This window comes from Pteropus vampyrus, unplaced genomic scaffold, assembly GCF_000151845.1.
Source record: "Pteropus vampyrus isolate Shadow unplaced genomic scaffold, Pvam_2.0 Scaffold64, whole genome shotgun sequence".
In the NCBI taxonomy this organism is placed as follows: Eukaryota; Metazoa; Chordata; class Mammalia; order Chiroptera; family Pteropodidae; genus Pteropus; species Pteropus vampyrus.
The window spans coordinates 6,017,306-6,045,212 of NW_011888845.1; the positions used below are offsets into that span (position 1 = coordinate 6,017,306).

The window sequence follows — 27,907 nt, forward strand, 5'->3', positions numbered from 1 at the left end:
ATAGTTATAGAATGAAGAACCAGAATTAATTTAGAGACCAGAAGGGACCCTAGAAAAGATAATGAAAGTGAGAATTATAAATGAGTAGATCTTTCCAATTGGTAAAAATCTGGGTCACTTACATTGTATTTTTCCATTTGTGTTTTTGTCTGTGGACTTCGATAGCACAGTTGTCTAATAAGGGTTCATCATCTGAGTCTAACAATAGATTTCATTCCAGAATACAATTGTTATATAACAAAAATTCAGTATGTTGGAGAAAAAGTCAATCAACACAGTTTTAAGCTTTGTATGCCTTTGTTTGTAGGAAGTCAGGCATAAATGAGCATTCGTCATTCGACTCTTCTAGTGCGTTTCCAGCATACTGTGCCTTGGGCATGACACATCAGAGTCCAGTGTTTATCTTTTATTACCTGCCAGACCCCTCTGGAAAGAGCCTCCATGGAATTCATCATCTGCAGTGTTTGTTTCAGGTATACATATAAATACATGCTGAATGCATTTGTTGAGGATATTGTGGTTTCCGAGGGCGACTTAAATAAAAGTGTGAGATGAATAATGAAGGGGACTTTCTACAGGAGGTATGACGTTAATAATTAAAATGTTATTTATCAAAATACCAACAGTAAAGCTTCTTATTGCTTTATGTCAACTATCTGAATGCCAGTATGAATAAGGGGAGCATGGTCATACTCGTTTCATGGCTGTTTTGGAGAAATTTGTGAAGAAACTCTCTTTTCTACCACACGCTGAGTTTATAAATATAATAAAAACTAAATTCAGAATTTGTATTAGGAAAGCTCACTTAATTTTAACAATCATTTAAAATAACTTCATTAAACACTGAGTTTCAGAAGCTTAAGGATGTTATAAAATTTTTTATGCCTGTTTTGGTTGTGACTGAGAGCACAATCTTTGTTTTTGTCAAAGCATTAGTTTCAATCTAATAAAAATGCTTTGAGGTTAAATGATTAAAGTTGAAAACTGTGGGCTAAAATATTATTAATACTTTTTCTCCTACCTTCTAAATTTTTCTAGCTGGGCTAATAATCAAATTAACAGATTAACAGGAAAAAAGCAAATTTTAATACATGCGCATGGGGAATACACATAACCATGAAAATTACAAAGACGCTGAGGCAACACTGGTTATATGTGGAATTTTGGACAAAGGAGAAAAGGTTGGGAATGGGGTCTTAAATTTCAGAAGTGAGAATGGGTGATTTTACAGGTAGTTGAGGAAGAGCGAACACACGTGGCAGGCAAGTTTTTGCTAGGCAACTATGGGATACATGGGGTATCTAGTTAGCAGGCCCCTGCCTGAAGCCCTCCTATTTACTATACTTAATTCAAATTAGCCTAAGGCAAACATCATAAGATTTTCTTTCTGAAGCAGGTTTTTCTGTCTGAATCTCTTGGGCAGAAAAGGCGAGGAGTTTCCTCTCAGTCTTTTGTTTCTTAATAAATAGCTTATAATCAATATCCTAAAAAGGCAGCTTCAGAGTGCCAAAACTTTGGTCCCCTTCAGAACCTATTTTCAAGTTATATTTGAAATGCATAGCATTTTAAATAATGACAACTACTCATCTGCTCTAGAATATATTAAAATACTCAGTTGTCAACATGTAGCATTTCTCATTAGTTCTTAAAGTGTATGTATCCAACTTCTACTCTTGTTTTTCAGACAGACCATTCTGAAAAGCTGAAATGTAGACTGGGAGGCATGCTGTGGTCAAGTTTGGGAGGATGTGAGTTTTCTTTAGATGAAGTTGAGAAAATGTAATGCAAGAAGCACACCTACCTATGTTCAAGGCTCAGTGGTAGACCAATGCATTGTTTTTGAAATAGTGGCATTTAGAGACTAGACCTGATCCATACTCCTCCATCTAGTGGAGAGGACAGCTAAAAACCTGAGGAAGAATGAGGTCACTGCTATGTACACTGAGTATAGGCAGCATGCTTTGGGATGTAGACAAGAACGAGTGTACTTCCCACAACGAAAGTGGATATCACTATGTGAAGAAGGGACTCACTGAAGAGTAGCTGTGGCTTATCAAGTAGTAACCTATCATTGTCAGAGGCATCAAATAATGGACGTGTTTGTGAAAGAAAACAAATTTATCTGAAAGTAAAGTTGTAGCTGCAAATTATGGTTTAGAGAAAGAAATTAGTATGTACATCCTCAGCTTTTAAAATTTTTAATCTCTAATTATTTAACTTCTTGGAGTAGATTTTGCTACTCCTGAACTTATGGTAAAACTATGTGTTTTTCCCCAATCTCTCTCGATTTTAGCCAAGGATTCCAGGTGACCCAGTTTTTGTAAAAACTCTTAAGAGCCACACTCTCTCCAGACCAGTTTAGACCAAATGTTGACAGTTCACTCTTAGGAGAATAGACAAACAACAGTATGATTTGAATGTACACAAATTTCAAAGCCAGAGACATACTTTCTCTTTTGGGAAAAAGTTTCTCGATACCTGGGATAGAACATTATATTTAATAGGTGTAATAAAGGAGAGCCTTGGTGTCTACTTGACCCAACTCTCCACTGAATAAAATCTGTGTTCTCCTGAGTAGGGTCAGATTTTCAGGAAGAGAAAGTTTATGGGAGGAAGGCGGGAGATGGTGTGTGACATTCCTTTTCTAGTTAACTAATGACTGGAAAAGGGCAATCATTGTGCTCCATACCAGATGTTCTGGTAACATGAGCAGCAGTGGCCTGAGGTAAATTGCAAAAACAGCAGCTGAACAAAGGCGCGATGGATTCAGAAGGGCAGATTTTGTGTGTGAAGAAAATTCCTTAGGATCATCACTGCCCCAAACAGAACAAATTCTTCAGTAAAAATGAACAATTATTCAACTTAGATTTGGTATTTCCCTAAAGAATATTTTACTGAGATTCTCTATTCAAAGCAGTGTCATAAAGTCATGCATTCAGCCAAATTCTTAGTACTGGTGAACAGAAAATAGATCAAAAACACATTCTTATCCCCAAAATAGACCTTATGGGTGTATGAAGTTGTGAAATTGAGGGAAATAGCAACACATAGTAAAAATTAAGATCTATTTATCGAAAATCTTGTGTATGGTACCGAAGATGGTTTATATGCCCAGTGAATTGGGTAAGATTTGTTTTTTGCCTTGTAGATATGTATGACTCATACTGAAAATGCTGACACAGGTAGATACAGAGGACTGATACTTCCACATTGCAGGAGGAATGGATGCTATCCAGAGTGAGACCAGAGGTTCATCCTGCTCTGCAGCCTGTTATCTGTCTGTGTGTCAGGGCACTAAGCACAGTTCTGTGGGAGGTTATGACTGACCTAGAGTGGCAGGACTTGAGGCCAGAGATTGACCTGCCTCAGCTTGCCCTATTTTCTCTGTTTTATGCTATCGTCTGTGTAACTCTATTAAAACTTCCTGATTCTATTTGTATATTTTAAATATGTTTTGTCTCTTAAGATTCAAAGTTTTATTTTCAGACTTCAAGGCTTCATTATCTATTAATTTTTACTTACCTCAAATCTAGCTTCTACCAGTTCAAGTACGTCTCTCGATGTTAAAGATTAGATTTGTGTTTCACATTTCAGTGGTTAAAGAACACACTCCCTGAAATCGGAATGCCCATGTTTTAATCTTGGCTCTACTACTAACTAGCTGTGTGACATGGAGTAAATTATTGAATTTCTCTGTGTTTCATTTGGACATTAATAGTACCCATTGGAATAAATTTTGTGGAGAAATTAAATGAGCACATGTTAAATGCTTAGAATAGTATTTAGAACATAGTGAATACTCATACATGAGTTATTTACCACGTATACATTATTATCTTATAGACTGATCAGTAATAGCTCACCTAAGTTTTCATTTTTACAGCCTTGAAGAGTTTACACTTTTTTCTTTACACAGAACTTTGTCTTTTGATATGATTATGATAACAATTGTATGTAGTATACATTTATATAAATAAACACATATCTATTCACTTATAACCCATTAAGGCTTTTTAAGGGTACAGTGACTAGAATTATATTTATTATTCTAGTTCTAGGCATATCATCTTTTTTTAAAAGATAGATTGCCTTCTCTAGTCATATTTAAAATATTCTTTTTGATGAGGCCTGGTAGTTTATCTGTAGCAGTCCATCAGTTGATATCTTCACCGACAGTTCTGTAATGTTCTTGGATCTTATTTCACACTGTATTACAGAACCCATTCTCATAAATATATATTATATACTATACATATATTTAAAATTTTCTACAAGTCTTTTCTTACCTTTGAAGCCTATCTGTTGCTTTTTTGCCCATTCACAAAGCTTTCAAAAATTACTTTAATCTTCTCCACACAGAAAAACATATTTTTAGGTGCAAAATCTTAATTTCTCTGGAAAATATAAAGATTTCTTTTTCAGTTCACGTATGAAAATGCTAAATAAGACTACTACTAGTGGCAAGCTCAAGGAATTGACTAAGCTTCTTGCTTCCTTTACTATTTCAGCTTCCTTTGTTATTTAGCTTTATCTTATGAAAATAACATGGTGCTATACCTTTAGAAAGTAAATTTTTTCCCTTCTCTGAAACTACTGGTTAGGCACATTTTCTCATGTGAAATGTTCTGTGGCAGATTTTGCATTCCCTTGCCCTCAGAGGTGAGATTTGCTCTGGCTTTGTGCTGCTGCTCTGTATTTTGCCATCTTGCTGGAAATGAGATTCAGAGTTCTTCACATGGGTAACAGCCATGTCATTTACATTGTAACACTTCTTTGACACACAGGCTCTTTATAACCATAGTTTCTCCATAATTCTTGGGTAGATGTGGATATATAGATTCAACTTGGATCTAGATTATCTTATTGCAAAAGTGGTAAGCATCTATGGAGGTAGAACTGGAAATTATCTGGTCATCCTTGACATTTGACTATCTAACCCCTCCATAAATGGGCTTGAGGATGAGAAACCTGATACTTTTCCAAATAGGCCATCCCATTTTTAGCCCATTATATTAAGTAAAATTCTGATTCTCTGTAATTTAAAAGAAATGTACCTATATTTTCCTTCTGTGCTTAGTTTCACCTCAAAAGACAGAGATGCTACTGAACTCTAAATTGAAATGGAAAGTTTATACATACATATATATGTGTATATATATATATATATGTGGATATATATATGTATATATATGTGGAGATATATCTATATCTATCTCTCTCTCTCTATATATGGATATATATATATACACATATATATGTATGTATAGACTTGAATTTCCTGCTGCCTTTTATATAAAACTGTCCAGCATTCAATATTAAAGGCAACATTTTTAGTTTTCAACATTTCGTTGCCTGTAAACTTTATAAGTAGCGTGAAGAAATGAAAAAGTGTTTCAAGTCATACGTTTGGATTCCGCTACTTTCTAGGTGTGAAATTAAATGAGTTACTGCATCTTTCAGAGACTCAGCTGCCTCATCAGGAAAATGGTTCTACTGGTACCTTCCTCATTCTTAAAACACATACTCATACACCTTTTTATCACATATTATATTATGTTCCATGGAACGACAAGTAACTAACCTTTATCTCTCCTAGAGCATCTAGGCCTATGACTGGCCTATTCTAGGTATTCATAAAGTACTTGTTGGATAAACAAATTAACTCTGTACAAAGTAGGTGGTTCCAGTAATTCATTTGCCAACAAGAGGGTAAATGTATTATATCTATTCACTTCAATTTCTATTTTTGGTATATTTAAAAATGTGTCTGGTTCCAATCAGTACCGACACATTAAATCTTTACTAGAAACAACTATTAATTTATATTAGAAAATGAGCCATTACAAAATTTATTTGTAGTAACAAGAAACAACTCTTTCTGAAAATATTTACTTGTCAAAAATCTAAAGTTTATGGGAAAAGAAAGGATTTTTATTGTTTTTTTTGTTTGTTTTCCATTTTACTTTATGAGTTTCTGTACTTTTGAATCTTTGCAATGAGAATTATTACATTTGTAATAAAGAATAAATAATGACAAAAATCTCCAGAGATCCCATGTATTCAGATGGAAACTTGTAAAATGCAATACGGTTTAAGGATTAAAACTTTTTTAAAAATGTACAGATGGCGGTCTATTTTTCAGAATAAGTAGACCAGTGGATAATGTCTCCCTAAGAATATTTCATTTTCTGTAAGTTGGGAAATGGTGGCCTTTTGAGTCCTTATCCGTAATGATCTCAGGGACTGTCTAATTTTGTGCGAGATTAAAGTGCTTTGCAGAAACAGTTTGATTGAAGGAGTGAATTACTTACTAGACCATAAATAAGTATTCTAAGTTTTCAAATAAGCTTCAAATCATGCTTATTTATCTGGTTGGAGAACCAGATAACTAAAAAGGAAAATACTTCGGGTAAGATATTTCATATCTTCTTGAGTAAGAAGATATGAAATAGTTCGACGTCTACAAACATAGTTAATGACCAGGACTACAGAAAATAAATATTTTTTTAATGTCTCTGAATTTTCTTTAATATTGCTTCTTAATTTTTAGAAAATTCTTTTGAAATATTTAGCATGTTTTAGCTATGCTGTGAGGAAGCATAAGAAACAATGTCTTGAAGGGAATAATCATATCCCTGGAGATAAGATATAGTTTAGGGGATAAATATAGTGAAATAACCTTGAAGGAAAGGAGAAATTAATGTGGTAAAGGGACAGAGCTGCTGTGGAGCAGCTTGTCACCAGCAGAAGCTTTTTTTTTTTTCTAAGCTCTTCCTGAGAAAACTTTGAAGCATTATTTCCTCTAGGAAAGCTGTTTTGATTATATCAGTTTGTTGGGTTACCATCAGGTCCTGTTGGACATCCAAAGAAATCTCATTTGGAATCATTTATGAAGGAGAGATATGAGTCAAATGTCTCTCTAGCCTAATATTTCAATATGGTAGGCCTTGTTTGCCATTCATTTATTCATTTATTAGAAAATATTTATTCAATTTCTTTTTTATTCTAGTCAACATATTAAGCACAAGACACATTTAAAATGTCGCCTTCTAGGAATCTCTGGTCCCTCAACTATGTTTCTTTGTCAGTCTGTCCTGATTTCACTTCCTATTCCATTTATCTTGAATTCCATATTTCATTATTTTAGTTTCTTACCTTCCAATAGCTTCAACTTATTTTTGTCATTGCATTCCTGAGTTTTTGTCCTCATAATACCCCAACTCCATGTTTTTCATATCTCCAACAGAGCTCTGTCAGAGAAAATTACTTATCTATTCAAGTTGGTGCCACTATAACTTTAAATTCTCTAGTTCCTGTGGGGCACTCAACATTTTTGTTTTTCGAGTTGGCTCTTTCTCATTCTCTGTTATTGCTATATTAAATCATTTCCATCCTCCTTAAACCTTTTTCATACTCTACTGCCTGGGACTCTCCCACTTGAAAGACAAAATTGGAAGCTCCACAACTGTCTATCTTTCCTATCCAGAATGAATAAAAAAAGATAACCTTTGCTTTCTAGAATAAATAAGAAATATCAAGTGTTTAAAATTACTTTTAAATTCAGATCCTACCACTTATTGGGTGACCTTAATTTCCCCAAGTCTCAGTCAGTTCTGTCATTTAAAAAGCATTCATTAAATATGGACAATTCCCTTCTTTCTCTCTGCCTCATAATTTTTCTCTTCCTTTTTATTTTTCTTCTTTCCTCCTGTTCTAACATTCTGTCTTCTTTTTATTCTTCTTATAGAGGAAGCTATAGCAAAGTTAATTCCTTCATTTCGACTCTTGTTTCCATTCTTTTGGTCCTTTCAGGGACCTCACTTTATTATTTATTTGTTTGTTTGTTTATTTGTTTATTTATTATTTCTGCAACCTCTTTATTATTGACTCTTTTTATTAAGCATTTAAATATTTATAAGTCTTTTATTCCTAAATGCAAATAATTTTTTAGGATCCCTTTGTATTCTTCCAGTGGTCATACTCTCTGTTTTCTTCTCTTCATATTTTTGAGTTATATTTCCTGACTGTCTCTACTTGATGATGGAGGACATTTCCGATGTGCTTATCGTGTATAGACCTGGGCTAAACACCTCTCATTCCTCCTGACCTCACTGTAGTCTGGCTGCTGCTCACATTCTTCCCCTAAAACCGCTCTTACCAAGACACCTAGTGAACTGGGTTGCAAAATAAAATGGACAAGTCTTAATTCCAACTTTATTTGTCATTTCAGTAGCATGGCCTATTGGTGTTCCTTCTTTTAATACAGCTTTTATTTTTTGATGTCAATGAAACCACTCTGTCTCATTTTTTTCTTTTACCTTCTGATCATTTCTGACTACTCTCTGAGATTCCATTCCTATGTTTACTCATTAAATATTGCTGCTTCTTAGTTCTATCTTATTTTTTCAATCACTGCTCTTTTTCTTAATGATTCCAACCACTGTCAGAGCTATGCTTTTTCCTTCCATTTTATCTTTTGGAGTCTGACTCATATGGCCAATGCTTGCTGGATTTCTCCAGATGGCATAGTTATCTTAGATTCCATGTGCCCAAAACAGAACCCAGTAATTTCTCCTCTCTGGTCTCTTTCTCATTCTGGGTTTCCTAGTCAGAAACCTGACTTTTACTTTTGAGCCTTTTGTCTCTTTTACCTTCTATAACCAGTTAATCACCAAACTGCTAAATCTATCTTCCAATATATCTGTAGTATGCTCACTTTTCCTCTCATCTCCATAGCCATTATCTTAGTTCAGATCAATGTAATCTCTGCCCTATGTTGCCCAAGCAGACACTGAGAGTCTCAGTAATTCTTTGGTTTATAGCTGTAGTGGTTCTTACCTCTAGAAGGGGCACTTATATATATACTTGGCATTTAAGGAATCACAATATTTGGGCTAAACTAATTATTGACTTTGGTTTGGAGAACAAAAACATGTAGATAAAAAAAGCTACTTTAATGAATGATACTGAGAATCATTTTACAAAACAATAAGTGAAATCTCTAAGAGGAGATTAAACAATTTACCAATTGTAATGAAGACAATATTATGATTTATTTGAGCAAGCTCCAAAATTTAATAAGGGATCTGTTTTCACTAGAGATTTAAGAAGATTAATCATCTTTGAATGGGGTGGCTACAGCATATCCTCCAGGGGGTTGGGTTAATTTTGAGAGCGGTGGCCAGAAGAGTAGATAACTATTTCACTGGGATAGGCTAGACAAGCAGTAAGAGCCTGGCAAGAAGGAAACAATGTTGGCCATAAGAATAAAACTAGTTTTGTATAGGTGGAGATAGGGTTTGTGTATGAAAATGGCCAACTATGGAGCCTGGAGAGATTGATGAAGCTGGAATGCAGCACCTCAGAGAATACTTCGAATTTTTTCTGAAGTTGATGGGAAATTTTGGACATATCCCAAGTAGAGAAATAATGAGACCAAATTGTGATTTAGAGAAGTAAAATGGGCAATAGTCCGGAGGATGGGTAGCAGAATGATAACATTAAATGTAGGGAGAATAGTTCAGTAACAGCTATGGTAACCCAGGTGACAGGATGTGAAGTGGAAGCACTCATTTCTCAATGGTGAATTCACTGAACAGAATTACCACAATGTATTTAACTCATTCTACTTTATGTTGCTTTTAACTTTTCACTATTATAACAAAAGTGGCACTGGACATGCATATAACTTCACATATTTGAATTATTGTCTTTGACCAGGTTGCCAGAAGTATGAGTAGTAGTTAATAGGTATGGATATTTTTAGGTTAGGTGATGCAAATTTGTGATGTGTTCTTGTAAATATCTATTCTGTAAATATTTTGAATACATTTTCCTCCCCTCTTCTTTGAAGAATAAACTTTAAGGAAATTGGAGACACATTCTTTCCAATTTGACCTATTCTCTAAATTTGATTGTCATTGATCCCTTTTTTCCATTATCTCTAACAGAGAGGTTAAAGCCCTATGAGATTTTCTTGGCTTGCTTTCTTTTTTTGTGCACCTTAATCATTATCAAAAACAGAGTGTATGGTAAATGCATTAATGATTATATTTTAGACTATAGTGAGTATACAGGGGTCAAAATAAAGGTTTTTAAAGTATTGACTTCAAAAAAGTAGCTGTTAGAGAAAATTAAAAGTAAAAGAATAAAATCGGTGATATTTAGAACCTAAATAACATTGGTTACTTTATTGGAAGGAAACTTTTTAGGTCAAATTAAGGTCTATGTTTAATGCTCGGCAGAATCCCTTTAGGTTAAGCTTCTTTTAGTTAATTTGATCCAGTCAATGAGTTGAAACGCAAAATGACAAACTTATATTAAACCACATGAACAACTTTCAAAAAAACATTGTGATGAGAAAAAACATGAATTATGAAAATATAATATGAATCATTACATTCTGTAAGGCCATTCCTATGTATGAGACAAAGGAGCTAACTGATGGAATGATAGAAACATCTCTGAAGTGGGAAAAGCTTTTCTGGTGGAAATGTCAAAAGAAATCAGAATCTATCTGTTGTAGAATTTTGAGATTGTCTACATTAAGCATGAATTAGATTTGCATATTTGTGTTATGCTATCAAAACAAAATTATATATCTATGCTTATGCTCATGGTTTTTCCTACATGGTTTATTTCATTCCTCTTTACCTTCAGCTCAGATGTTCCTTCTTCTGTTTAAGCTTGGCCAAGTCTTCCTGGCTAGCTGAAGACTCTATTTATAAAATATTCTGCCTGTTCAACAATAGCAGTATTAGAGTTTAAGCACAAGTATGTTGGTCACACTGCCCCCTCTGAGAACCCTCAGACTACTCGACATACCCTCACCTCTCTGAGAGGTTCCTCTAGTTTATTGTGTTCAGAATCTAGAGCCGCTTAGATAAAAGATTAGAGCCTGGCTCAATGAGAGCCATCTCCCATAAGTTAGGGGTCCATGAGATAACCTAAAATTAAGTATCTTCTCAACAGAAATTCCCAGCAATGCATTGTGCCTGGGTAATAATAATCATGGCTAACATCTATTTAGTACTTACTATACATCAGGCACTGCTTGTTCAACATAATGGCGCAACTGGATTTGTCAGCTGCAAATCCGGTTTTCCAGACTGGTTTGTAAACAGCTGCAGACAAGAGTCCTTTAAGGGTCCCCCCAAACCCTCCAAACTTCTCTAGCTGTCCTACTGTTCCCTTGGGGCTCTTGGACCTCTCTACAATCCACCAACTAAAGAGTTAACACCTGGCCCTGCAGGGGCTCTCTAGAATTCTGTCTTAGCTTCCCAGCACCCCAACAAGGATTGGGGGAGGGGCATTCTGACTGACAGTATTCATTAAGGATGCATTGAGTACTTGTGCTCTAGAGCCAATTGTCTGAGTTCAAATCCTAGCTCTACTACTTACAAGCTGTGTGATTTTGAGCTAATTAGTCTTTTTGACTCAATTTTCCTCATCTCTAAAATGGAGATAATAATGTATATCTCAAATGATTGTTCTGAGACTAAATGAATTAATACACGCAGAGCATTTAGAAGAGACTTGACATATAGTAGGTAGGATAAAAGTGTTTCTTATTTTTATTAGCTGTACTTATGGTTAAATGTTTGACTATCATCTCTCAGTAGCACATTAGATACCACTCCTGAGGAAAACATAGATGGTCACTGCTACTATCCTTCTACCCAGAGGCACTCTAGAACTGCTGAATAATCTGATCAGCATTCCATTCTTTTTGTGATCTTCTGTGTGGTAGTTGAGAAACATTTTTTCTTCTTTACGACTTACTTTATATTTTAAATTAATTATCAACATTTTAAAATCATAAAATTTCATATAAAAATCCAGATTTCTGGCATTTCTTGGAGTTTTGGATAGCTGACATCACCTGGCGACATTTTGCCGTGGCAACGATTGGCGAGAGCCGTGTGTCCACTCCTTCCCTGGAAGGGGCGTCAGCTCTGGTGTTCACCATCCAGCCACTGCATCTCTTTGTCATCTGCCTGGAATTTGAGTTTGTTATCCCTGAACTCCCTGAGTCTTTCTTTGCTTCATGAAAACCTTCAACCTCCATAACAACACTTTATTACCTGGATTAGATAAGATTCTTAATGAAAGGAACCGTGTTTTGTTTATTTTTATGTCTTTGCCTTACCCATAATAGGTTATTCATAGTCCTCACTATTTGGATTGATGAAGTTTAAGCTGGTGGTAAATTAAGATGATTTTAACCCTTATACAGGAAAGAGTGATAACAAAAATACAATTGTAAAAGAAAATATAATTGAGGAAGTCGAGTGAACAAGTTTTTATGAGTCACACAGATAACATTACACAATAGAACTGGAATTCCATCTAGTTCAACTGTCAGGCTATGGCAATGTGGGAAGCTTCCCAAATAATTCCCATTCTTCCTTGGCTGTCATATGACCTTGAACAAATCACTTAACCTCTGTGGACATATTTCTGCCTTGGCAAAAATGTAGGTAATAATAAATGTTTCCTGGATGACTTCTGAGTATTAAATGAAACATAGAATATTGTCTGGTTATGAAATACTTGTGAAAAGTTAATATATTTACTGAGTATGATTGCATTTATGGTAGTGTTTATAAATGAAAATACCAAGGCTTCAGAAAGACTTACTAATTAGTGGGAACTCAGAATTAGAACCCAAACCACATGAATCTTGGCTAGTAGATTTTTTACTGGAACATCATTCACATTGTAACTAAGTATAATTGGAAGAGTAAGGAGAATAAAAATACTCTAGTAGAGGTGAATAAACCAGGGATCCACTAAATTTGTTTCAGCTGTTAAAGCTATGTCTATACTCTGAACATACTAGTATATAAGAGAAAAATCAAAGGACTGAACTAAATATATTCTTTATCTGAAAACAATTTTTTTAAAATTTTTTTTAAGCATTTATTATGGAGTCAGAGACATGTACTGTGACTTAGTTCTTGGATTTTATTGATGGAATTTTCAGCTTAGTGACTAGATGAATTGTCTTTGTTGTCTTCTTAAGAATCTTTCCATTTTGGTGTGGTTTATATGTAGGCAGGTGAATGTTACTAAAATTAACTTTCTCTGGGCTCAAGTCTCTGGCATTTAGGAAGCAGAATGGCTCGAAAATAATAAGACCTGTTTATAAACTGCATCTTCCATTCACTTGTGCCCCTGGGCAAGTGATTCTGGGTCTCATTTTCTCATTTGTAAAATAGTGATTCTACTACCTCAGGGTAGTTATGCTGAGGAAATGGGCCTGACAAAGTGCTCAATTGTAGCACTTTGTAGCACTCAGTTAATTCAGTTGTATGTTAGAGTTTGAAGCTGGAGGAAATCTTAAAGTTCATCTTTTTTGATTCCTTCGATCTGTATATGAGGGGATCCCTAATGCGTCAAACTAGTACAAATGTTAGTCTGCTCAGTTTCTGCTGATATTTATATACCTGGCCAAGTATTTCATTTTCTAAACAAGACTTCTTAAAAAAATAGAGCCATGTATATATAAAAATATTTACCAAAAATACAATTATATGAGGTATATTACTGATAATGAAAATTGAGAAATGATGAATATGTACTATATAGGCTAGCATGTCACTGTCAGAATTCTATCAGAAATGTATTGGGGAAATTTACACTAATATTTGAATAAAATCATAAACGACTAAAAAATCCTACTATCTCATGATAAGTTTCGGATAATCCAAATATGATTATCTGGAGTGAAAGAAAACACAATTTGCTAAGAAGCGAAACTTTAAAATAACAAAAAGTCTTTATCTTAAGAAATATACCTTTGTTAATAAGAATCAAAAATAATATATCAGAATTACATATAAACACAAAAAAGTGAAATTATTTTTTTCCTCTTTTCTTCTTCAGTGGCTGAATTGGTTTTATTGACAAATGAGTACGGCTGTGCCTCAGCAATCACTTTGGTCATGTATTTATATAATTTGCCCGCAGATATGGAACTTCTCGGAACCTGTTCTTCAAGAGTCAATAGCTCAAAACATTTGAGAATATAGTTTTGACCCTGACTCTACCACTTTCCTCTCCCCTCAAACAACAATGAGGAGCTTGTAAGAAATATTAAAAATACCAGCGTCAGCTTAAAAAAGTTTTTGTGTGTGTGTTAGCTTTTGTGTCCTGGGGTTGCAGGGGCGATTCTGTCTACTATTGATGTAAAGTCACCTGAACTCTTCACCTACAACCCCTGCCTTACTGTCCAACTTCCTGCTAAAAATAGCCCTAAACAGGTCTATCAAGGGATCCTGTCAAAGATTTTAATTAGAGTGTAAATGTTTGGTTATTTTGTTTAAAAATGGTTTTCTTTACATTTTCTTAAGCTACAAAATAATTTGAGGATGATATCTATTTTACACATACAAAGTTACACTTTTCTTATTTGTAGGAAAAATTAGGTTGACATTTAAGAGCAATTTTAGAACAATAGCTATGCCACCATGTAGGTTAGAATATTGAGGACAAATAAACTTTCTATGGCCTATAATCTGATGACGTACACATCGAAAACTTAAGCAAACATTCTGCAAAGGAAAGCAACTTGACCTGAAATTTGACATGGTTCATTTCCACATCAAGCTCAAACAGATTAATTAGCTGCTTTTTAATCAAATAAATTCTGGTTGCTTTGGAGAAGGAGCGCTGAAAAAAACGTCAAAAATCAGCAATGGCCACATTTCACTATAAATCCCTTCCACAGTGAGGCTTTCCAGCTTGCGTTAGCAATCAATACAAAGAAGTGGTAGTGTGACACCCTTGGGCCTCCCCATTGGTCTAGCAGTATAAGGAAAATTCCTGTACCCATCCTTTGCTGACAGCCCCTTTGTAGGCCTGCCTGCTGTAAGCCTCCAAGCCTTCCAGTAATGATTCTGCACTTAACCCTGAACACTTCCTCTTGCCTTCCTCCAACACCAGGATGAACTGCCACTTGGCAGCTGCCACTCAGACTGTGTGGCTAACAGTGGCAACAATAGCAACTCTTAACCAAACATTGTCAAGTTATATTTGAAGAAGAGAAGGAGAAAAGACAAGATACTAAATGATGGTTTAAGTTCTTTTATTCAAAACAATTGTATTAGTTTATGCAATTGATAACAGCAGGAATATAAAATTAATAAAAACTTTATTTTAATAAAAAATAGTACACAGTCATCAACTAGCATCTTATGAAGTTTTTTTTTTTTTTTTTTTTTTTTAAGTAAATATCGATGTCATAAGGATAAGGGTAAGGAAACGAGAGAAAAGAATCAAATTCTCAGGTACTTACGCCTCTGGTCAAAAATATTAGAGATCCTAAAAAAGATAAAAAATCATGTAAAGAAGACTTTATTTTTAGCTGAAATGAGTTTGGTAAAATTATTTAGAACTAAATTATATAAAATACCCCAGAATAAAACATAAAGATAAAAATTTTGACTAGTTGGACAAAATTTTAGTTTCTTTCATGATATTTTCTGTATCACATATAGAAAATATACAGAAAATCCAACCTGTCAGCAGAATGTTGGGCTTTGTAATTTTGAATTATTCAAGTGGATGTGGAAATGACAAAATTTAGCACTTTATAAAAGTTTCCCATACTCATTTTAAAATTTAGCTATCCAATCATCATACCTTCTTGACATTCAAATTTAGTTGTGTGCATGGTCTGTTATTTGGCTTTTTGTTTATTAACTTTTACAGGATGCAAGAGATGAAGGTAATGAGACTGAGGCCAGCATGATAAATAAATTAAGAAGGACAAGAAAGAAAGCCACCAAACCACATATATCAACTGAAATAGGAGAAGTGGATATATCCAGCTCGAAAGGTATCTTGCTACTATGCTCCCTCAAGAACATGTGGTCAGTAATAATCTCTGTTTGGTTCTCCTTTTTATGATGTTTTCTTTTCTTCTATCAGAGAAGTAAAAACAAAGAAAATTTATTTCTGTATAGCCAACATAAGGAATGGCAAATATAGGCTTATTATGTAAATATATAAAAATAATCAACCAAAATATTCAGAATTTAAAGAGGGCAGAAATAGGAGATAGTAGTGGGTAGAGGGAAAGAGAGAACACAACAGAAGAAACATATAAGTAAGAAGAGAAGCACATATTTGCTCTGAGAATGAATTCAAAAATTGTTTAGGAGGCCACAATTAAGTAATGGAGTGAGTTTCCATACTACAGGTTGGAATTACAACTCAACTCCAGTGGATCAGTGATGAAACTAGGCTTTAATTTGGACAACAGACTTAATCCCAGGAACAGTGGTGTTCCAAAGCAGCAGCAGTAGAAATGGCCAGTGCACAGTGACAATAAAAAGTAGTCAGACATTTTGTAGATTTTATTGTTTTTAAATTCTCTGCAGACAATTTTATCCACTGATGGCCTGCAACCAAGATATGTCACCGCCTAGAAATAAATTATTGTCTCAAACATTTCTCTCTCTAGTATATTGAAAGACAATTGAAAACAATGGCAACATATTTTAACATTTTTTATTACAACAGAAAGGAGCAAAAAACAAATGGCGTGCCACAAATTGGGGGATACTAGCAAACCAGTTGTGGGACCTGGCTCTGCTGAATCTCATCTGCCACAAGATGACAAGGACTCCCAGGATCAGACAGCAGTGATAAAATCGTCACCCTTCAAAACATCAGCCAGCACTCCTGGTGGTGATTTCAACCCAGACTCCAGCTATACTGGTAAGAACTCTGAAATAACTGGCACATGGTTCTGACTACTAATCCCAAATTTGTATTCAAGTTAGAGATAATGTGATGTTGGTTGAAGAAAATAGGGAATGGTGCTGGCTACGACAAACTAGAAGAGAGGTTGTCAAACTGTGGCCCAGGGACAAATTCAGCTCTTGGGCTGGATTTTATAAATAATGTTTATGTATTGTCTATGGCTGCCTTTGTGCTACAACAGCATAATCGAGGAGTTGCAACAGATACCATTTGGCCTGCAAAGCTGCAAATATTTAGTATTGGGCCCTTTACAGAAAATGTTTCCCAGCCCATGAATTCGAGAATGCATGCCCCATTCCAGGTCATATCAGAGATCCAGCCAATGGTTGCTATGGAGAAATATCTGTCCATCGTTGCCAAATACAGTTTTTTTGAAGAGAAGCCTAAACTCAAGATTTTTATATGAAATTTTCTGATACTTAAGTGTCAACTAGTTTTAAAAAGTTTTCAAACACTGGGAAGACTAATAAGGAAACATCTGCTGGCCATATTGGCTCTTCCACAGTTTTTGACCTTTGTATTATATAGTTTCAGCCAAAAAAGAGAGAGATTGAAGTTACCCTTTCTTAGTCAACTCACAAAATCAGAGGAAAGAACTTGTGGCATGAACTCTCTTTGCACAAATCAACTATAGGAATGTGGGCACCATTACTGACTCAAATCGTTTAATTGAGAAGCTCCCTCTCTGGTCCAGGGCTAGATTAAGTTTTTAGAGGCCCTAAGCACCAAGAAGGTCACAACCCCAAACAAACCATTTTCACATGTATTGTAAATACATTGAAAAATAAATATAAGAATCAATCCTCAAAATAAGTGCAAGGAATTACAACATGGTATTTTTTCCTCTATGGTAATTATTCTGAGTTTAAAAATAATTTTTTCCCCCCAAAGAAAGGTCCCTGCCACCACACCCACATTTCCACACTTCATTGTTTTTGTCTCTGCTTTGTACCAGGTTATTCTGCCACCTGTGCTTTCTAACACTGCTGGGCTAATGTGAAATGACCGGAGGGTGGGGTACATGTGCACTAGCAGAGTGGTTCTCAGAGTGGCCCCGTGAGGGAAGGAAGGCAGGCCCTGGGGAAGGAGCATGGCAGATCATCCCAGGCATTCCATAAGCTAAATGGATGACAGCGTACTCTTGAATGTACTTTTTCCTTTTTGAACTCATATTTCTGAAAGCCCAAACGCCTATTCAATCTGCCTTTCATAAGTGACGTTGGCTTGCTCTCTACAACTGAAACATGCCCATATTGTCACTGAAAACAGGCAACATCTCTCTAAGGCCTTCTAGTTGCTATAGAGTTTAGAGGGTCTGGGGGTTTTGTGTGTGTGTGTGTGTTATATTTTTTAATTTTTTCCCCTAACACTTAACAGCAGTGAAACTTCCTCTATAAAAGTACACTGACTTAATTTATTAGTCCTCTGAGGGGCTAGGAAAGGAAAACACCTACCAGGAACCACACTATAAGGAAAACAAATGAGACCTTGAACTGGCAATTATCTGCCTGCTATTTATCATGTGCTTCTGGGAGGGGCTGACCAAAAGGTTTAATTGTAACTAACAAGTATGATTTATTTGAAGAAAAGAAATTTAGACAATGAAACAACAAGATTAGTTGCTGTCTTGAAAATGAAATTAGATTGTATAGGGTTCTCATATTTGGTGAAATAATTGAACTTTTAAATAAAAAAATGATATTTAGGATACATGCCAAAGTATGTGATGTCAATTTTTACTTGTTAATTAGACAAGGTCGAATCATACAGCATGTATTAATTAAACCACATGACCACTTATTAAAGTCTTTGAGTGCCTATAATATGCTTGTACTGCTGCAGGTACTGGGCATACCGCAGCAAGTAAAGCTAAGCCCCTGCTCTTTTGGAGCCGACAGGCAAATAGAGAAAGGCAGACGGAAAACATGTGCTTATACAATATGGCAGGTGGTGATAAGGACTCTAAAGGAAATGAGAACAGGGTGATAATTGTTATGGGCCAAATTGTGTCTCCTTAAAATTCACATGTTGAAGCCCTAACCCTTCATAATGTGACTATATTAAGAAATGGGGTTTTAAAAGAGGTCATTAATGTTGAATAAGTTGTGTGGGGTGACCCCTAGTCTAATATGACTGGTGTCTTTATAAGAAGAAGAGATTAGGATGCACATGCACATACACACATGTAGAAGGAAGACCATGAAAGGAAGTCAAACATCTGTAAATTAAGGAAAGAGGCCCTCAGATGAGACCAACCCTCCTGACACCTTGATCTGGGACTTCTACCCCCACAGGACTGTAAGAAAACAAATTTCTATATAAGCCACCTGGTCTGTGTTATTTGCTATGGTAGCCCTAGCAAATTAATACATATGCTCGTTGTTCGACCGTAGTGAAACTTGGTGATCTTAAAGTAAATCAGTGGTTGGACCTGTCCACATTGTGATCAAATCTCATAGATTAATACTCCAGGTGATTATGCCTTATTCATTTTTTTCAGAACTTTTCACCATGGCAAATTATCTCACCTTTGTATTCGATAGCACGTTTATTGTCTATAGTTCCCTCACTTAATAAGATAAAGCTCTATGAGGGCAAGACTTTCTCTGGCTGGTTCCTAGATATATGTCCAGTATAAATAGTAGTGGTAACTAAAAGAAATCTATCTTGAGTCGATCAATATTGTTCTTATTTTAAAATAATACATATTTATTATAGAAACTCAATAAGATACAGATAAGGCAAAGAACCAATAAGAGTACCTGTAATCATATTACTGGTGAATGAATAAAATGGCCTTACTCTTTAATAGGAGATACATTCTTATTTTTTTATGTTGTTAAAATATTTATAGCTTACATATAATTGCTAATCATGTTTAGAATACTGATTATCTGAAATTTTCCATATTTTAAAATGCCTATAAATTTTATTTTCTTTAAAGAGAATTATTCAACTTGGGCAGAATACCCCATAGTTCAGAATATGTTGGGAACACAGCAACTGCTATTTTAGCATGAAATATTGTAATTGCTACAGCTTAATTGTTTGTGTTAAATGGAAGGTAGTTATAAACCCTCAGGAGTCTTAGTAGCCCAATGTATCAGTGACGGGACATTATCTCTAATATATTTGCATAGGTGGAATCAGTAATTTGTTTTCCTCATGCTTCATGTACTTAAAATCTATTTAGTCTATGTTTTTAAATTGTCAATCTTTATGCTATTCTTAAAGCCTAATTACAAGTTGAAAAAGGATACTCAGGTATCACTTTAAAATTATAGCTGCTCAGTATCAGTGATGTGGCAGATTGATGGGTATTCAGATTCAGACATGATTATGGTACCATTACTACACTTAGAGTAATTGTACTCACTTTATGTGTTTGAGAAGCACTTATATGGCTCTTACTGTCTGCCAGAAACTGTTAAACAACTTGTTTAATCGTTATAACAAGGCTGTGGGTATATTGTATCAATGAGAAAGCTGAGGCACAGAGAGGATAAGAAAGTCACTGGGGCAAAGGCAGGATTTGGAGGGAGGCGGATGGGCTTCAGTGTTTGTGCTGAGTTACTGTTGTCTGCTGCCTCTCCTAAAGATTTGGACAGGAGCTAACATTTATGATGGGTAATATATTCCTGACCTTTCTATATGCTTTAGACATATTCAGTTATTTTATGGTGATGAGCCACTCCCTGGAAATCAAAATGTTTGCATTCTCATTTCAATTTTGCCAATGGTCTTGACAGTATGATTTGGAGAGACTCATTGTACATCTCTGGGACTCAAACTAACAAGTTGGTTGTATTAGATCATTTATCTCCAAAGTCTCTTCTGACTCAAAAGTGTTAGAATTTGAAGACTATCCTAAAAGTCTTGAAAAGGATTTATGTTTTAGGTTTTTAATTTTAAAACTGAGTACTCAGTCTAGATTTTTCATCTCCTGCACTCTTAATCTTGAAAAAACACTTGTTTGCTTATTTATACAAACTTTAAATCCGGCAAAAAGGTGTAGATGTCTTAGATTCAGATGCCATTATAAAGACGTGAAACCCTTCTGGCAAACAAAACACAACAAAAAACATACAAGATATTTTAATTTAGGTGTTACCAGTTAGTTCAAGAAGCTCAAAGTGTTTTTAATGGTAGGAGGCTATGTACAGATTTATACAGTGCCAACGCCATCAAGTTATATTTTGACAGCTACAAATATATTTTAATTTTCATAAGCTAAGGCATTTTCAGTAAGTACTTACTTATAACATTGCTATATACTTATGTAGGTAATGTTAACTTTTACCTAGTCTCAAGTGATAAACAATTTCTTAGGCTGCTTAGAGACAATATTCTTGGGAATATGGTAAAGGCTGAGGAAGAAAAGTAAGATCTCTAACTCTAAACCAATTACATGAATATATGATGTTTTTATTAATCATCATAATGAGTAATTAACCACTCTCTCTTTTTCCTTCGCAGTTCATCAAGATCTAATGCTTTAGAACCATTCTTTATTTTACAGATAACACCAGAGACAGCACTCAAATTCCAGCCGCACCCCAACTCTCTTCTAGAATGAAGCACATTAAACAAGAGATGGCCAAAAATCACCTTCAGTTTGTCCGATTTGAAGCAACAGATCTTCATGGAGTGTCCAGGTCTAAGAGTATCCCTGCACAATTTTTCCAAGTGAGTTTTACAAATAGAGTTATGCTTGAATGTAATTTTCTGAGCATTAGCAAGCAAATGGTCCTTACTACTCTTTCTTGTTTTATTGTAATCTATACATCAAGTTTAGCTGAAAACCAATCATTTATTTTGTTCCTTCTCTTGTCTCTCTGCAAATACATTAGTGCTCCCCAAGGAGCTGAGCATACACTTTCAGCTCCCAAACAGTAATTCCTATACCCAATAGAAAGAGAAAACTAATTAAGACTGGTAATTTTAGTCCTTCTGCTTTGAATAATTTTCCTCCACAGAATTATGTTTTTTTTTCTTACTGCAATTATGAAGATGATATTTTGTTTGACTTGAGAAAATTGCAACAGAAGACCCAGGAGCTAATATAAAAGGAAAAAAATAATTAAATAGAGAGAATTGGCTAGATAAAAAGCATATTCCTTTTACCTTCTAATTCTGATAAGAAAATACCCTATTGTTGTTGGATGACAATAAATATTAAGTTCTCAAAAATAGTGATATCAAGAAATATTGCATTTTTGCATATGTTTTGAGACTTTCTGAGATTTTTTTTCAGTTTATATTATGTATTTATTTTAATGACAAATTTATTGTGCTACCGAAGCATCATTTCTTAAGAAGAGACATTAGTGAGGTTTATATACAAAAGTGTAAAACAATCCTTAAAATTTTTTTGAATATATCCTTCTGTTATCACTTAAAATCAAATTATAATTTTTCTCATTTGCTTTATGTTGGAAAAAACTGGGAATCTTCAAAACTCTTTTTAAAATAATTCCAACAGATTCAAATTTGTTTCTTAAGAAATTCTTCAAATCTCCCTGCAGATTGTTTCCTCTTCTTTCAGGCAAGAAGGCATGTTGTTTAATTTTGTTAACAAAATGTGAAATTTATTGTGGACAGGCCTAGAACACTTGAATTTCTTTCAATCAATAAGAAAAAATAACTGTCTAATTCTAATAATTTATTCCACTAATGGCATTTAAAACTATGTATTTAAAACCTTACTCTAGTCCCAATGGAACTAGAAAATATGAAAATATAATTTAATATGCTCCCTACATTTACAGAGGATAGATATAATTGACATAAAGAGAAAATGTCTGCATTCTTTTTTAAAAATGCTATTGAAGATATTTTCCATTATCTTGTTCAATGTCCCATGTATAAGATCTACCCTTTTTTTTTTTTTTTGAAGTTTAGATAGGGAAGAAGTTTGTCTATCATGAATGTTTTAATATAACTCATTATACTTCCTCTCAATTGTATTTATTCTTAGCCCCAGTTTTCTAATATATCTCATTATTCCTTTCATTACCCAGTTATTATTTTATTCTTATTTAATGATCATACAGCATCTATATATATTTAACAAAATAATTCATTTGTTTTGGAACTTGTAAAGGTATAAACAAAAATTTTTACCATGAATATTTGTAATTTAAGATGAAGTAATTGACTTTGGAAAATTTATTGTGAATAGACATTAAAAACAGATTCATCTGTGCAAACTAATCTAAACAATGTGTGTTTAATGGGAAATTCATTAAACAAAGAGTGGAATCAATAATTTGAATTTGCCAATGGCTTAGTGTAAAGTAATTTCAATCCTTATAAAACAATTTTTAAACTTTTTCTATTAGTGGAAAATAAAATATCAATTTGAAAATTATTGTTAGACCATGAAGGGATATAAGAGATAATTATTTATAGATGAGGGGAATGAGGCCAGAAAAGTTAATGAAAACATTTTAAAAATAGTACAGGCAGTTAGTAGCAGAACTGGGATGTCAGTCAGTGATGCCTCACTTCCATTTGCAGAGGTTCTTTTTGTTTTTTTTTTTTAACTGCATCTTCTGCTTCCAGCTTTTATATTTCTTTTTATTGTTTATTGGAGCTAAGTGTTCTTTCTTATGAAATTGAAAAAATATTGCTTTTTAAAAACAAGTCGTCTACTATTCTTTTAGAGAACTTGCCATGTGTCTGGCACTATGCTAAATGCTTTACAAACATTAGTTTATTTAAATTCACAATCAACTTATACTGTCTTTGTTCTATCAAAGAATTGTTTTTTATTTAGATTATATGCAGATAAAATAGGTACTTTCTACTTTTGGTCTAATCAAAGCATGATATATTGCTATAGAACTCATAACCAATTCTTCAGGTTATTTCAAATGGTACCTTAATGGTGGCCCAAATTTCAGTTATCATAGAGATTTGAGCTATTCTGTAAGAATTTTTATTGAGTTCCTGGGATCTGTATTGGAGTATGAAGTCGTCCTAGTGCTTTATATTTGTAAACGCAATTTAAGAAAACAATTATTGTCATGAACAAGATCTGTTTATATATATTTACATATTTCCCACTAGTAATAAAGAGTAGTTTGAATTCAGAACGCCTAAAAAAGAATACAGGAAATGACAGTTAAAAAAGTGTGCTCAGAAAAATACAGATTAAATAACCTGAAGTTGTGACTTCTTACTATTTTTTAAATTTGTGAAAGACTATTGAAATAAAATAGTAACAAGCTATTCTCTATTGTTTACAATCAAGTTACTACAAACACATTTAAATTGCAGCAACTCTTTTAGAGAACTTACCATGTGTCTGGCACGATGCTAAATGTTTTACAAACAGTATTTAAATTCACAACCAACTCATACTGTCTTTGTTTTATCAAAGAATTGTTTTAAAATTGTATTTAAATTTAGAAACAATCTGCGTAATATTAATAACATAAATGGTGCTTGACTTGCTCAACTTTATTATTAATAAAAACAGATTTGGATCAGACAAGTCAAATGGATTTGAAAATATGTGTAGAGATGGTGGAACGTGAAGGTGGCAGTGGCACATGGTCAATGGCAGTGGAAGAGTGAACTAGTAGCTTTGCCTCTGCTATCCCCAACCCATCTTTGGTAGCTTTGCTCTTTGGGATTCAAAGGTAACACAGGAAACGATTTGGCTTGCAGAATGTCAGTATGTTTTATTAACTTCATGATGCTCACTGACATCCTGGGAACCAAACTTTATAGTTGGTTTTTCTCTGTCCATTAATGTAACCTTCAACACGTGAAGCCTTTTTGATAACTCTATTACACAATTTCTAGAAATTGTTTTATGTGTCTGTTCAACTTTATAACCTCACCGCTTCCCTGTTGTCTGGCACATAGCAGAAGTTAAATAAATGACCAAATCCATTAAAACTGAGAGGTATATGACTAGAAAGTGCCTTAGCAATCACCTACTCTAATACTTTCGTTTCATAGACATGGATGCTGAGGCACACAGTCCAGAGATTCGCTTAATTTCACATGAGTAATGAATGAAAGAGCTAGGAGTAGAAATCAGATTTGGTGACCCCTAGTTCATGCTGACTTGAAGGCTACAACATTTTAGAAAAGATAACTTTGAAGATATGGGTCCACATTCCTGGGCAAGGTTTCTGGGACTCTGAGACTGGGAGGTAGTTCATTCTTAAGTGGGTTGTAAAAGTGAATGAGAGAGGAGTGAAGCTGTCAGCAGACCTGGCTCCTTTGGTGTTAGGACGACTGTCGTGTGTATCACAGAACTGACTACAGTCAGCAATCTGGGAAGGACGGAAAATTTTTTACTGTAGACTTTTTAGAGTCAGTTAACTACGGAGATTACTACAGAATAAGCCAAAATAAAGTCTTATCTGAAGTATTAGGAACTATATCATAAAATAAAATGTCCTTTAAAAAGTACTCTTGGTTATGGTCATTTTGAATAATTCCGTAAGCTTTATTTACCTTTGTCATTTGCTATAAAGACATTTTTAAAATCATTATACCATTTATTTATGACTGCTGTTTTCAGATTCCAGAGCATATAAAACCTTCAAGGCTTTATATGAGTTGTTTTTAAAAATATTGAGCTGTTTTAAAAAGTAGCTTTGGGGTTTTATTTTAAAATATTTAGTTAGTGACCAACAGATGTGAAACATTTTCTCTTCATTAGCAAGCTCCCCTCCACTACCCCTTTTTGTTTGTTTTAAAGTTTTAAAACCTAATTACTCTATCCCTTAACTCCTTTAGGAAAAAGTGATCCATGGTGTTTTCATGCCTCGAGGTTATCTTGAATTGATACCGAATCCTAAGGACAATGAAGTGGATCACATAAGAGCAACATGTTTTAATAGTGACATAGTCCTAATGCCAGAATTATCAACCTTTAGAGTTTTGCCATGGGCTGAGAGAACAGCAAGAGTGATATGTGATACGTTCACTGTGACTGGTGAGCCTCTACTCACTTCCCCGAGGTACATCGCAAAGAGGCAGCTGAGCCAGCTGCAGGATTCTGGCTTTTCCTTGCTCTCTGCCTTCATTTATGATTTTTGCATTTTTGGTGTACCCGAAATTATCAACTCAAAGACCATATCTTTTCCTGCTTCAACATTGCTAAATAATCATGACCAACCCTTCATTCAGGAACTCGTTGATGGTTTATATCACACTGGAGCCAATGTCGAGAGCTTTTCCTCCTCTACCAGGCCTGGTCAGGTGGAAATTTGTTTTCTGCCCGAATTGGGCATCAATTCAGCTGATAACGCATTTACCCTCAGAACAGGTGTCAAAGAAGTAGCAAGGAAATATAATTATATCACCAGTTTTTTCATTGAGACCGGATTCTGCAATTCAGGAATTTTGTCTCATAGTCTCTGGGATGTCGGTGGGAAGAAAAACATGTTCTGCAGCAGTTCTGGAACTGAGCAGCTCACGATCACTGGGAAAAAGTGGTTGTCGGGACTCTTGAAGCACTCTGCTGCTCTCAGCTGCCTGATGGCTCCTGCTGTTAGCTGCCGAAAACGTTATGCTAAGGAGAGTAAAGACCAGAAGGAGAGTGTGCCTACAACATGGGGATATAACGATAACAGCTGTGCCTTTAATATCAAGTGTCATGGGGAGAAAGGTGCCCGAATAGAAAATAAACTGGGCTCAGCAACGGCAAATCCTTACCTGGTGCTGGCCGCGACTGTTGCTGCAGGCTTGGATGGACTTCAAAGCAGCAACGGTGTCTTGGTTGATTCAGAAGACAGCACAGAGCTTTATCAGTCAAAACCTTCTGAGATCCCTTTGAAACTTGAAGATGCCCTTGTGGCACTGGAGGAAGATCAGTGTCTGAAACATGCTCTAGGAGAAACTTTTATTCGATATTTTGTTGCCATGAAGAAATATGAGTTGGAAAATGAAGAAACAGATGCTGAGAGAAATAAATTCTTAGAGTATTTTATTTAGAGTGTAATAACAACTATTCCTTTAGAGATGTGATTTTTACTTAAGTAGCTGATCTACCAGAAGGAAATGATAGGACTTTTATAATTAACAACGACAAGAAGATTACAAATGCTTTTGCTCTCTTTTGTGCTCATGGACTATTTGACAGATGAAGTGAGACTGCTGAGAGGATTCTGATAACAATAAAGTTGTGGTGAAGCTGTAATATGCAAAATTACCAGGTCTTGTCAGTCAGTCATCATTTCCTCTGTGCACGTTGACCTAGACAGAACTATACAGTTTTTTTCCCCCCCAGGCGACAAATATATTCACACGATAAAAAAATCTTAAGAATTAAAAAGCAAAAATTAAATGACTAAAAGAAAATAATTTTAATTATACAGATAAGTAGTGATGGCCTGCGAGACCAAAATACTTACTAATGTAATCTCATTAATCAAGACATATTGAGAACCTATTTTGCAAACATCATTGTGATGTTTTTAAACAAGTTAAATAGGTTCTACAAAACTATGTCGATGACAAGCCAGCAGAAGTGTTTATATATGTCCATTCTATTTTTACTTTGTTAATAGCTCCTGAAAGGCCTAGGAATTTCAAGGCTATAATGTCCACAAAAAGCAAGTCCTCAAGAAATAGATTCAGGTTGTAAACAATGAGGTCAAATATTTAAAAGTAGTCAAAACCTGTTTTTTAAACAATGCCTCATATTAAAGTCAATACATAAAATAAAAATAGGTGGAATGGCTCTGTGTGCTTTGCTCTCTTCTTTGAAACTCGAGATTTCAAGGATACCTCTAGTACTTTGTGAAGTATGAGAACAACTGCCTAGATAACTACGGCTGTATTCGCAGCTTAAATTAGTATTTAAATTATTGATTCTGCTACCCACAGAGATTGCTATCTCCCCAGAGAATATTTATTCCAGAGCTTTGTTTGAATGAGATAATATTGTAACTATCCCTAAAGTTTAGTTTCTTTTGGGAAAAAATCTAAAATCCACTTACTAGCAAATGAAAACCCTGTTCTACTACTTAGGATCAAACAAGATATTTTGTGTTCAATTAAAACCGACTGCAGTCTCAATTTAGATAGCAAACACACAAGCTCATTTCCTCCTATTCAAATTTACAGCAGTTCTTCCTTATCCATGGGGATTATGTTCCAAGTACCCCAC

General features: G+C 34.6%; 1 protein-coding gene across 1 annotated transcript; it reads left to right on the forward strand.

Annotated features, from left to right (window-relative positions):
- Positions 1–377: 377 nt before the first annotated feature.
- Positions 378–26,947, forward strand: LGSN (lengsin, lens protein with glutamine synthetase domain). Its single transcript, XM_023531218.1, has 5 exons — positions 378–473; positions 15,715–15,841; positions 16,528–16,725; positions 21,290–21,456; positions 25,531–26,947. Exons 1-5 carry the CDS (start codon positions 378–380, stop codon positions 26,728–26,730), a joined length of 1,788 nt encoding a protein of 595 aa, XP_023386986.1. The 3' UTR covers positions 26,731–26,947.
- Positions 26,948–27,907: the final 960 nt, after the last annotated feature.

What these genes read in the sequence shown, in the direction of transcription:
- LGSN (XM_023531218.1), top strand. Translation starts at nt 378, where the DNA reads ATGACACATCAGAGTCCAGTGTTTATCTTTTATTACCTGCCAGACCCC. An exon ending in GGATATATCCAGCTCGAAAG is followed by an intron (nt 15,842 to 16,527) that starts GTATCTTGCTAC and finishes TTATTACAACAG; the next exon opens with AAAGGAGCAAAAAACAAATG. An exon ending in TCCCTGCACAATTTTTCCAA is followed by an intron (nt 21,457 to 25,530) that starts GTGAGTTTTACA and finishes TAACTCCTTTAG; the next exon opens with GAAAAAGTGATCCATGGTGT.